At 37.2% G+C, this 12,872-nt stretch overlaps 1 protein-coding gene across 7 annotated transcripts in view; it reads right to left on the bottom strand.

Annotated features, from left to right (window-relative positions):
- USP46 (ubiquitin specific peptidase 46) overlaps positions 1-12,872 on the bottom strand; it is a 74,166-nt gene that overhangs the window by 32,971 nt on the left and 28,323 nt on the right. For all 7 annotated transcript variants that reach the window (XM_074229446.1, XM_074229439.1, XM_074229445.1 and 4 more), the window contains one exon: positions 9,642-9,871. In XM_074229446.1, the coding sequence (XP_074085547.1) occupies positions 9,642-9,871 (230 nt within the window). The remainder of the gene's footprint in view (positions 1-9,641; positions 9,872-12,872) is intronic.

Genomic DNA, 12,872 nt, shown 5'->3' with positions numbered 1-12,872 from the left:
CAAAGAGGGAAGAACAAACACTCCCTTTTAGTATAGAAATCTATATTACCCCACTGGAAAGTAGGAGGGAAAGGGAATAAGAGAAAAGGGTGGGATGCTGGCATAAGGGAAGATTGGGAAAGGTAATAGCCAGAAGTAAAATACTTTTGGAGATGTATAGGGTAAAAGGAGAGAGAGAGAGAGAATAGGATAAGCATAAGGGAAACAGGATGAAGGGAAGTACAGTTATCATAACTGTGGGGAAAAAATTACAGCAAGGACCTCTTGATAAGAGTCTCATTTCTCAAATATATAGAGAACTGAAGCAAATTTTACAAAAATAGCCATCCTCCACTTGATAAACTGTCAAAGGATATGAACAAGCAGTTTTCAAAGTAATCAAACCTATAATCATATAAAAAGTGCTCTAACCATTGATTAGAAAAATGCAAATAAAACGGCTCTGAGGTATCATCTAAATCTATCAGATTGTCTAATATGACAGAAAAGGATAATGACATGTTGCCAGGGATGTGAAGAAATTTAAATACTAATAAAATGTTGGTGGAGTTGTGAACTGAATCCACCAATCTATATAGCAATTTTTTTTTGTTTGGGTTTTTTTTTAGTTTTATTTTTTTACAAGGCAAATGGGATTAAGTGGCTTGCCCAAGGCCACACAGCTAGGTAATTATTAAGTGTCTGAGGCCGGATTTGAACTCAGGTACTCCTGACTCCAGGGCTGATGCTCTATCCACTGTGCCACCTAGCTGCCCCTGTATAGCAATTTGTAACTTTATAATACTGTATGGGTATATTCTTTGACCCAGCAATAATACTACTCTTGCTGTATCACAAAAAAGATAACAAAAAGGTCCTGTCTATACAAAAAATATTTATAGCACTTCTTTTAGTAGTGGCAAAGATTTGGAAATTGAGGGGATGCCCATCAATGGGGAAATGACTGACCAAGTGTTGGTATACGATTGTGATGTAATATTATTGTGATGTAATATTATTGTGCTATAAAAATTGATGAGCAGAATGCTTTAAGAAAAACCTGGACTTACATGAACTGATGCAGAGTGAAGTGAGCAGAATCAGAATGTTATACACAGTAACAGCAATTTTGTAATAGCTACAGATGACTTAGCTATTCTCAGCAATACAATGATCCAAGATAATTACTAAGAATTTATTAGGAAAATCACTATCCATCTCCAGAGAAAGAATTGGAATATAAACACAGATCGAAGCATATTTTTAAAATTTTTCTTTATTTTTCTTGGATTTTTTTTTGGGGGGGGTTCTGTGTTTTCTTTCACAACATAACTAATATGGAAATGTATTTTGCATGGCTGTATCTGTGAGGGGGAAGGGGAGAGAATTTGAAACTCAAAATTTTAAGAAACAAATGTTAAAAATTGCTTTTTAATGTAATTGTGAAAAATATTCAATTTTTAAAAAGATACTAATGACCTCTTAATGACTAAATCTAGAGGTTTTTTCCCTTAGTCCTTCAGACCTTTTTGAAGGTTTTATCATTACTATAGGGTACTCCCTCCTTTTCGTTACTCATACATTTCATTACTCATACTCTACTGGTTTGCTTCCTTCCTCTTTACTCACAACTCCTTTGTCATAAATAAAAATGCTCCCCAAGAATTGGATCTTGGTCATCTTTTATTCTCTAAACTTTCTTCCTCAACAATCTCATTTATTCCTATGGATTCAACTACCTCCTTCTATGTAGGTAATGCCCAAATGTAATGGTTCTACATCTCTAAATTACTTCAAGTCATCTCTACCTGAATGTTCTCCATTCAACACATCACTTAAAATATCCAAAACCAGAATTATTATCTTTCCCCTAAATTCCTGATTCCTTCTCAAGAGCTATTTTTTAAAAGGGTTCCTTTCTCTTTTTTTCTTTAGTGAATCATAGAATTAGGAAGACCCCAAGAAAGGATCTTATCCAGTTTCCTCATTTTCCAGATGAGGAATGAAAAAGAGTGAGTGGCTAGTTGCTTGCCCAAAGTTGTAAAAGGAATAATTATCAGTCAGGATTCAAACCCAGATCATTTATTTCCTCTCCCCATCTAGATTCAGATGCATTATTTCCTATTAATTTCAGTTGGTATCTCAGACAACTAAGTGGTGCAGGGCAGCTAAGAGGCATAGGGAATAGAGCAGTGGGCCTGGAGTCAGAAGACCTATCTTCCCGAGTTCAAATCTGACTTCAGACACTTACTGGTTGTGTGACCCTGGGAAAGTCACTTAAGCCTGTTAGCTCAGTTTCCTCATCTATAAAATGAACTGGAAAAAGAAATAACAAACTATTTCAGTATCTCTGCCAAGAAAGCCCCAATTGAGGTCATGAAGAATTAAACATGACTGAACAATAATCAAAGAAATAACTTAGTTCTTACAGGAGGGATCACAGTCACACATGCCATTTAAAAACAAAACAAAAGCAAAAAACTTCCCAGCAAAACCTCATTCTGTTCTCCTTTAAATTTGATTAAGTCTAAATTAAAATTTGCTTTCATTCAACAGTATTGCTTAATCTCAAATTCCTCAATTCAACTTCTGATCACAAAGCTGAAGAGAGAGAGGTTGAAGATGTATAGAGCTGAGAGAAAATGAGACAAAAGTCTTCAGCCATTGCTATTTGTATTGGGGGGCGGGGCTCCTGGAGAGAGGTGAAAGCATCTTTCTTGCAATATGTATTCACTACTCAACTCCTTTTCCACTTGAGTAAGCAGTCCTGGGCATGTTCTAATGACTAAAAACAAAATGAGTTTCTGATGTGAAGTTAAAAGGTAATTGAACTGAGAGACTCAGAAGAGACAGTAGAGGCCAAGGGAGTTCAGAAGAGTCAAACAGAAGAATTCAAAGAGTAGACTTGACTTCAAGCTGGTTTTCTGTATCTTCTAGGATAGCCTGGGTGAAGGGAAGAACTCCAACTCCAATACCTGAGAACTGGAGACAGGACTTCAGTTATTGATTGAGAATGCTGGCTAAAGAGTTCCATAGCCCTGACTTCATGAAAGGGGATTATTAATCAAGTAGTTGGGAGAACAAGTTTGGAATCATATCTAAGATATAAGAAGCAGAAAAAGCAGATCAAAATCTCAGCAAGACAAAAGAACGGTAGCCTTCCCCAAAGAAGGGAGGCTTATTAAAATAGACTTGCCCATCCCCCATCTTTATTGATGACATAGCCAAAGAGAACAGCTGAGGGAGTGGCATCATTCATCAGGGAGCACCTGAGACACAACACCTGGCAGATAGCCACAGAGAGCAATGCTTGTCAGAAGGAAGGTTGAGCAGAGAGCTCTCAATGATATCAGAAGATGATAATGGCAAGTTTGCAGCATCAGAAGCATGAGTTGTCCTCCTCACCCCTATGCATACACAAATAATTCCTGTGTCTATTCCCTTATATGAATACTGTACATGTGACTCCTATGAAACTCTGCTCTCCCCACTAAGAATGTTTGCATTTATGGGAGAGTAAGTTCAAAGTTTATTATAGGGGAAAAGGAAATGGTCTACTGTTACTGTTAGTACATTCCTAGTTAATTAAATCTGGTTAAATGGTGAAAGTGTACTATCAGTGGGGACTAATAAACTACATAGTAAGAATGAGATTCTGGTCACAAAATTCCTGGAAGCTGATATAGCTAAAGAGAAGCCTATAAGCAATAGGTCCTCGGGTACTAAAGATTATTAGAACAATGGGCAGGTAAGTGGTGCCCTGGATAGAACTTTGGGCTTGAAATCAGGAAGGTTCATCTTCTGAGTTCAAATCTGTGTGACCCTGGGCAAATCACTTAACCTATTTACCTCAGTTTCTTCACCTACAAAATGAGCAAGAAGAAATGGCAAACTACTCCAAAATCTTCCCAAAGAGTCAGCCATGACTGAAAAACTACTGATGAGACTTGAAAGGTACTGTAGAGAACATCTATCCAAATCCTTCATTTAATGGATGATGAAGTACAGGACCGAAATGGCTTACTCAATGTTATTTAATTAAAGTTAGAAATGGGATTAGACTCCAAGTCTCTTACCTCCTCTCCAAATCTTGTGCTCTTTCTACAGTACTCCCTGACTCCTGCAAGGTTTTGCAGAAAAGGTGGAGATGTAAATAACTGGCACTTACTAAGATACTTCAAAAAGTTTCTAAGGAAACTGTTTGCAAACTTGCCGCTATAGACCAAGAACTAAATAAAGCAATAACTTCTAATTGTAGTATAGCCATAAATCCACACTAAAAACCATGGAATCAACAAAAGTGGCAAATCTAGTTTGCAATCTTAATCCAGTTGACCTTGGAGGTAAAAGGACAAAATTTAAACATAAAGAAAGTATGTATACTATAATTCAATAGGCCTAGGTATGGAAAGAAGGAAGCAAAAGAGTAATCAGTGTAAAACTGGGAAAATTAACCCAGTTTTTCAGTTCCAAAGTAACTTTACCAAAATTAGCTGGAAAATAGTCTCTCCAAGGCACTTCTGAAAGGAGACTGTGAAAGCAGCTCTGTCTCTGCTAATACTTTTGTTGACATTTGTGCAACAAGCACAGGCAACATTCCCAAATGACTTCCAAAGGGTGAAAACCAGAAAAACAACATTGTTTTTCAGAACACAGGGCTGAAAGCTGTTTCTCTACAATTAGAAGAAATGCTGAGTCCTTTTTATCCTGCTGACAACTCTTCAGAGGCTAATCTACTCAGCACAAATCTCCTGCAGTTTGGTTCCACTGTGAGATTTCACAAATGCAGTCATTGATAATTTTTTTTCTTAACTCTAGAAGTATTTTCCATTCCACACCCGCCTCAAACAGAACACATACTCAATATGATCTATTTTTTCATCTTTATTAACTCTAACATGTCAATAGAAGTTTAACCTTTCCATAGTCAACAGCATTACACAATGGGCAGAGAATTACAAGAAACTCAATATGTCTAAGATCAACTTTATCATCTTGCTCCCCAAACCTACAGTTCCTTCTGATTTCAGTATTTCTGCCAATCACTTCATCACATTTCACTTAGTCTTCAAAATCATAGCACAAAGTTTGACTCTTCCCAGTTTGACCTCTGATCATTAATCAGTTGATTTTACCTCCACCACTGTAATAATTTCTCTTGACTGCATCCTCCTATTCTCTGCTATCTCAACCATAACTCCCACAGGTCCTGAACATCACCTACCTATCCTAATAGAATATTATAAAGCTCTTCCAGGCAGAGTCATAACTAATAATCATGGTGCTGGGGAAAACCAGCACAAAACATGCCCCAAATCAATTTTATGGATTGGAAATTAAGGGATGCCCATTAATTAGGAAATGATTGAATAAATTTTGATACATGAATGTTATGGAGCACTATTCTTCTACAAAAGAACCCGATTTTAGAGAAGCATGGAAAGAATTTCATGGACATCATGATGCTCAGTGAAGTGAGCAGAACCAATAGAACACTGTACACATTAATAACAATATTGTGAGATGGTCAATTATGATGGATGCAGTTCCTCTCAGCAGTTGAGAGATCAAGGATAAACCTGAGAGACTTGCAATGGACAATGCCATCCACATTCAGAGAAAAAAACTACAAGTCTGAAATCAGAGCAAAGCACCCCATGTTTCTACTTTTTTAAAACTATTTTATGTTTTGACTTTCCTTCTCATGCTTTTTCCTTTCCCCTTACTTCTATCACAATATGATTAATATGCAAATATATTAAGCAGGAATATATATACATATACCACTTTTACCAGATTGGGGAAGGGGGAGGGAAAGGAGGGTAGTAGAAAAATGTGAAACTCATAAATTTGGAAATGGATGAATCTTGAAAAACTATTACTGTATATAGCTAGGAAAATACAATAAAATTTCAATTAAAAAATCAACTTTATAATTCATAATGTAAAAACAGTACAAGAAATAATTTAGACAACTGAATGGAATGGAAAGGAGAATTAGAGGATCAAAGCACATATCGTTTTATAGTTTTCTATTTCAATTAATACTCCTTGTTACCCAGAAACTAGTTTCTACAACAATGAAAGAGTTTATGTACTAGGCGGAGCTGAGATGGCAGAAAGAAGGCAAGAATTCTGGGAAACTCATTCCCCCCAAAACTCCAAAAGCTGTCAAATTATGACTCTAGTCAATATTCAGAGGGGCAGAACCCACAGAAAGACTGAGTGATATAATTTCCCAGTCCAAGACAACTTAGAAGATCCACAGGAAAAGTCTGTTTCACCAGGACCAGGGGATGGAAGAACCAGAGTAGCTGCACCGAAGCACAACTGCAGTGCAGCCAGGCCAGAGTAAACCAGCTCCAGGAACAGCACACAGGGCACCTGGGTCCCTGGGGGTGTCTGAGTCCATAGGGGTGTCTGGGTCCATGGCAGAGGAGGCAATTTCCAGACCTCTTGGCCCAGGGATCACCAGGGACAGCTTGAAGGGGCTGTGAACTCTGTGGCACCAGAGTGATCATGGAACACCAGCCTCAGAGCAGCCCTGCAGTGAGAACTTTCAAAAGAACCCAGCACTTCAAGAGCTCCAGCCCACAGATGGTAAGGGGATGAGGAGAGATTGCAGAGGTCTCTCTGCTCTCCCTGGGGTAGGACTCTGCTGTTTGCCCACACTCAGATCCAGGTTGCACTCTGGGCCCCCCATACCACCAAAGTGGAGCAGGGACCCTCCTCACAGCTTCAGGGCAGAAGGGAGGGCCTGTGGTCATCCACATACCAGAGCACAGGCAAGAGAGCAGTCAGAACCTCTCACAAGAACTTGGAGGAATTAAAGTCCCTGTGGGGTATCCCAACTCCCCCCCCCCAAAATCTTGGAAATACGGTAAATTGATCATAGGCTGAGGAAATGAGCAAACAACAGAAAAAGAATCTGAACTTAGAGAATTACTTTATCCCATGGAGGATCAAAATACACACTCAGAAAATGACAAAGTCAAAGCTTCTGTATACAAAGCTTCTGTATCCAAAGCCTCCAAGAGAAATAGGAAATGGGCTCAGGCTATGGATGGGCTCAAAAAAGACTTTGAAAAACAAGTAAGGGAGGCAGAGGAAAAATTGGGAAGAGAAATGAGAGGGATGAAGGTAAATCATGAAGTCAGCAGCTTGGTGAAAGAAATACAAAAAAATGCTGAAGAAAATAACATGTTAAAAACCAGTTTGGGCCAAATGGGAAAAAACAACCCAAAAGGCAAATGAGGAAAATAATGATTTAAAAAGCAGAATTGGCCAGCTGGAAAAGGAAATAAAAAAGCTCTCTAAAGAAAATAACTCCTACAAATGCTGAATGGAACTAAAGGAAGCTGATGACTTGGTGAAAAAAATCAAGAAACAATAAAACAATACCACAAGAATGAAAAATTAGAAGAAAAATAACTGACCTAGAAAACAGATCCAGAAGAGATAATTTAAAAATTATTGGGCTACCTGAAAATCATGATTAGGAAAAGAGCCTAGATTTCATTTTTCAAGAAATTATACAGCAAAATTTCCCTGAGATCCTAGAAGCAGAAGGTAAAAGAGAAATTGAGGGAATTCACTGATCACCTCCTAAAGGAGATTCCCAAATAAAAATTCCCAGAAATATTATAGCCAAATTCCAAAATTCCCAAGTCAAAGAGAAAATAGTAAAAGCTACCAGAAACAAACAATTCAGTTACAGTGGCTCTATAGTCAAGATTACACAGGGCTTAGTGGCAACTACATTTAGGGCTTGTAGGGCTTGGAATATGACATTCCAGAAGACAAAAGTTATTGGTTTACAACTGAGAATCAACTACCCAGAAAAATTGAACATCCTCTTTCAGGGAAAAGATGGACTTTCAATGAAAAAGGGGACTTTCAAACTATCCTGTTGAAATGACCAGAGCTGAACAGAAAGTTTGATCTCTAAGTACAGGACTCAGGTGAAGCATAAAGAGGGTGTATGAGAAGGACTAATTATGAGGAACTTAATGATGTTGAACTGTTTGTATTCCTGCCTGGGAAGAAGATACAGATAACTCATATAAACCTTCTCATTTATAACAACAGTTAGAATGAGCATATATAGACAAGGCACAGGAGAGAGTTGAATATGATGGTATAAGATAGTATAAAGATGGAGTCATTGGGTAATAAAGGAAAGTACTGGAAGGAAAAGAAAGGAGAGGAAGAAGGGGTTAAATCTTCATGCTCATCAGAAATGGCTCAAAGAGGAAATAATATACACACTTAATAGGTATAGAAATCTATCTTACCCTAGAGAAAAATGAGAGGAAAGGGATGGGATATGGGGAAGGGGGGGAGTAGGTGATAGAAGAGAGGGAAGTTCATGAGAGAGGGTAATCAGATGCAACACACTTCAGAGCAGGGACAGGGTTAAAGGAGAGAGAGAGAGAATAAATGAGAATGGGAAGGAATAGAATGGAGGGAAATATAGCTAGGAATAGTGACTGTGGGAAAAGATATCAAAGCAACTTCTCTGGTGGACTTATGATAAAGAAGGCAGCTCATCTCAGAGACAGAGTCATTAGAATCTGAGCACAGCCTGAAGTACATTTTTTTTCCTCTTTCACTATTCTTGTGGTTTCTCTACTTTTTTGGGGAGAGGGGGATTTATGTTTACTTTCACAAGATAATTATAATAATATAAAATAAGTTAAATGAAAGAGTATATGTGCTAACACTTAATGTAACAAATTTTCAAAATTCACAATCTTTTATAATCATTATTTTACATTTTTGACAAAGCTTCTCAAGCTATTCTTTTTTTTGTAAGGTTTTTTTCAAGGCAAATGGAGTTAAGTGGCTTGCCCAAGGCCACACAGCCAGGTAATTATTAAGTGTCTGAGATCGGATTTGAACCCAGGTCCTCCTGACTCCAGGACCGGTGCTTTCTCCACTGCACCACCTAGCCGCCCCTTCTCAAGCTATTATTGAGAAAAAAAATGCAAAGGGCTAAATGAGAGATCAGTTCAATAAATTGAAAACTATATGAATGGATAAGGCTAAAAAAACTAAATCATTGGTACTTTTCTACCATCTTGGAAGGAAATCTCTAGTACAGTCCTACAGGGACTATGATTAGCCATTTGCATTTCAATATTTTTTATTATTATCAGATAAACACATAAATGGTATGTGATCAAATTTGCAAACAAACAAACAGAATATGGAAAAAAGGTTATCCTATGGAATAACTGGGCAGGGATACAAAAATAGTGCAACAGGATGAGCCTTGGAAGGTGAAATTCATTACAGATAAATGGAAAATTTTATAGGTGGGCTTAAAAAGATTTCACAATACACAATGAGAAAAATATGACATAAGAAAAAGTGATGAATTAGCTAGGTCAGGCAGACTTAGCTAAGCATTTAAATTTTGTAGAGATTTAAGTTTATCAAGGATAGTGACCATGTTTTATATTCTGAGATATACATATATAAAAATATAAATATATAAACATATATATTGTGCATACATTCAATTTGGTACCTATAGGAGGTTTTGAGATTTTTATTACCAATTAAGGACCACAAATTTAAATGTGTGGATGTACACACACACACACACACACACACACACACACACTTTTCAAAATGAAAAAAAAAATTCTAACACTTACAGTTTCACAGTTCAAGCAACGAGTTTCATTGGTCAGTGTTCCCTGAAAGATTTCATGTACCCAGGTGAGTTCTGGTTTATTGTTCTCCACAGGTTCATTCATGTTGCCATTTTTTAACTTTCCATTTTGTTTTTCCTGCTTTTTCTCCTCCTGCAGGATGTCTGCAATAGTGTTTAGCAAATAATTTAAAAACTCATGGGCATCCTGCTGCATGTAGTTGTCAAAGAGATCTGAAAAAAAAAAGAAATTCATCATTTTGCTCTCCATTTTTCTGGGGGGAAATGTATATTTAAAATCAAATACCAGGCCTAAACACTTATTTTAAAAGATAAACAAGTATAGAATAATAGGAGACTTACCTGTGTTATGCAGCTAATCTTTAAGAAAAATTCTTAGCCATTTCAGTTTTTATTTTCTAAGACCTAAGTTCTCCGTAGAATTGCATTTGAATTATAAAGAAAATCTCCAAGGTGCAATGAATGATTTTTGTTTTCAATATGAATATTTAAATTTTGACTTCCTGATAAAACAAAGTTTAAAATTATATAGCACAGGCTCACAGCTCAAGTACTGAAAAAGGCCATGCACCCTCTCATTTTACATGTGAGAAAATGAAGGCAGAGAGATGAGGTGACTTGTACAGGATCACAATGCTAATTAATGTTTGGAGCAAGATGTAAATTTGGGGCTTCCTGACCCCATGTCCAGAAACCTATTCACTAATTCACTATCCTATTGCCTGGGGCAGGGGGTGGGGGAGAAGGAATATAGGGTTATTATATGAGTTAGCTACAGAGAGTTAGCTACTGTGAGTTAGCTACAGTGAATCACAGTCGCTACTAAATATTCTAGTGATCCAAAGCTAAAGGATATTGAAACAAGAATTAGAAAGAAATAAAAATTTCTCTTGTGTGGAAGGAGGAGTTCCTGGTTCTCATCAATACTCAACTTCAATCTCCCTTTCCACATGGTCTCTCTGTCTGTCTCTAGGTCATCTTCCACTCAGCTGTCAAATGGGTCATCCTGAATTACAGGTCTCATCATGTCATCTCCCTCAATAAACTCCAGCTGCTCCCATTCACTTCCAAGATCAACAGATCTTCTAAATCTTCTTACAAGTTGCTTCATCTTCTCACTCTCCAATCCAGTGATACTGGTTCCCTTTTTATTCCTCAGACAAGACCATCCATCTCCAGACTCAAGGCACTTTCATGGCCACCCCTATGCCTGGAATTCTCCCTCTGCTTATCTTTCTTCCTCTTGGAAGTCTCAAATAAAATCAGAGTTCTAAAGCATTTTGATCTTGGTTTACATTTATTATTCATTATGTATGTTGCTTTGTCACTTCTGCTTTCTTCATTTTGCTGTTATCAGTTCATCCAAGTCTTCCCAAGTTTCTTGGAATTCTTCATATTTGTCATTTTATGATGCAGTAAGTTAACAAGAATTTAGTAATTAAATGCTTACTGTGGGTCAAGCATCATGTTAATGTGGGTCAGTTAAGTTGAGAAAGGAAATGGAGATATATTTGGACAAGAACAAAGGATTTCCAAAGTCACAGGACTTGTTGGACAGGGGAAGATGATAAGCAGAGAGGGTGGAGAAACTTCTTATACTAACATAAGAATGTTTGATTACTGTATACCATAAAAATGAAGACTGAAACAAGAGGGAGGTAAGATTGTGTAAATCAATTGGGATGAATCTATTTTTGAAAGGAGCGTGTAACTAGCTTCTAAATTTGATGACAGATTTCCAGAACAAAAGCAAAGTTGTTATCTACTGATGTACATCAGATGAAGCATATAAGGCTGATTATGGTGGATACACAACTCATATTACATTACAGACATGTCTCCTCGTGGAACTAACTGTGTTCAACATTGTTTGTAGCTTTTGCCAATTTCCAAAGTGTAAATTTAATAATCAACCCAAATGTTGTAAGTACATCCCTGGCTTCAACACACCCCTGATTCTCAGTAGTCCAAACAAGATTCACCAAAGATTCAAGGAAGGTTTCATGTATAATCTTTTTGTATTCTGATATGCATATGTGTGTATAGAAATGCATGTATATTTGGAAATTTTGCTAAGTTCATCATAAAACATGATTTTTTTAAAAAAATCTAGGTGAGAGATGAATTAAAGTGTGTGAGTAGAGAAGAGACAGATGTAAGAGATGTTGAAGAAATGAAATGGTGAGGGTCTAGTTATGTAGAATGAGAGAGAGAAATTGAGGATGAGACTCTGCCAGGCTAGCACCTGAATTACTGTTCATTCTTAACATTGTTCCACAGGGTCTTACTGCTTCCTTTAAGGTCAGCTCATCTAACATTGAGCTTCTGCTAAACTGAATAGTGCTGAAGGATAAAGTATATCTGAACATAAATAAACAACTGCCCTAAGTCAAAAAGTTTAGCTCACTCAGCAAATAGTTTTTCATCCCATGGAGCTCTTCTCTTCCAAGGGAAAAAAAAAATAAAGCAGAGTAGCAACAAGTCAATTGAACACACAACACAGCATTTCACACTGATATCCTTCAATTGGATCAGACAGTCTAATTAAAAAGAGCTGTTTTTTTAAAAGCATTACTTAGTGTGAGATAATACTCATTTGCTGTAATTACTTATGACAAGTACACAAGATATTACAGTTTTGTTTGAATAATGGATCAAAGTATTTCTTTCAATTAGTGTTCTATTTAGAAAGATGCCTGGGGTAAATATCTCTCTTATTCAATTCTGGATATGATCCTAAAAAAAGACAAAGTTATTTTGGGGAGGGGGAGAGGGAGTTTGTCCCTGTACAAGAATTACAGAAATTTTAGAGTAGAAAGGACTCTCTGCAACCATCAAGTCTAAGCTGTACCTGAAAACGACTTTTCATGATGTTATCCCCATCCTCCACTTCAAGACCTTCAATAAGGAGAAATCCTCCACTTCCTGAAGCAGCCCACTACACATGGAGATCGCTTCCAGTGTTCAAAGTTTCTTCTTTCCTCTCCAAGCTTCCTGCTGGACTTCCTCTTCCATGTCCTTCTTTATACTAAAATTTCCTTGAAACCTGGAAATCACACACTGGAAGTACCAAGTTCTACCCCAAGGTCTGGGCTTTCCATCTAAGCAGAGAGCTTCTCATGGAGGACATCCAGGTCAGCCAACTTCTCCTTATATCCCAACATCTTCAACAAAGCACCTGGACCACATACCTTTGTGATTAACTGTGATTAAC

This window comes from Macrotis lagotis, chromosome 3 (genome assembly GCF_037893015.1).
Source record: "Macrotis lagotis isolate mMagLag1 chromosome 3, bilby.v1.9.chrom.fasta, whole genome shotgun sequence".
In the NCBI taxonomy this organism is placed as follows: Eukaryota; Metazoa; Chordata; class Mammalia; order Peramelemorphia; family Peramelidae; genus Macrotis; species Macrotis lagotis.
The sequence above is the reverse complement of the archived record's forward strand: the minus strand, read 5'-3'. Positions and strand labels throughout refer to the sequence as shown.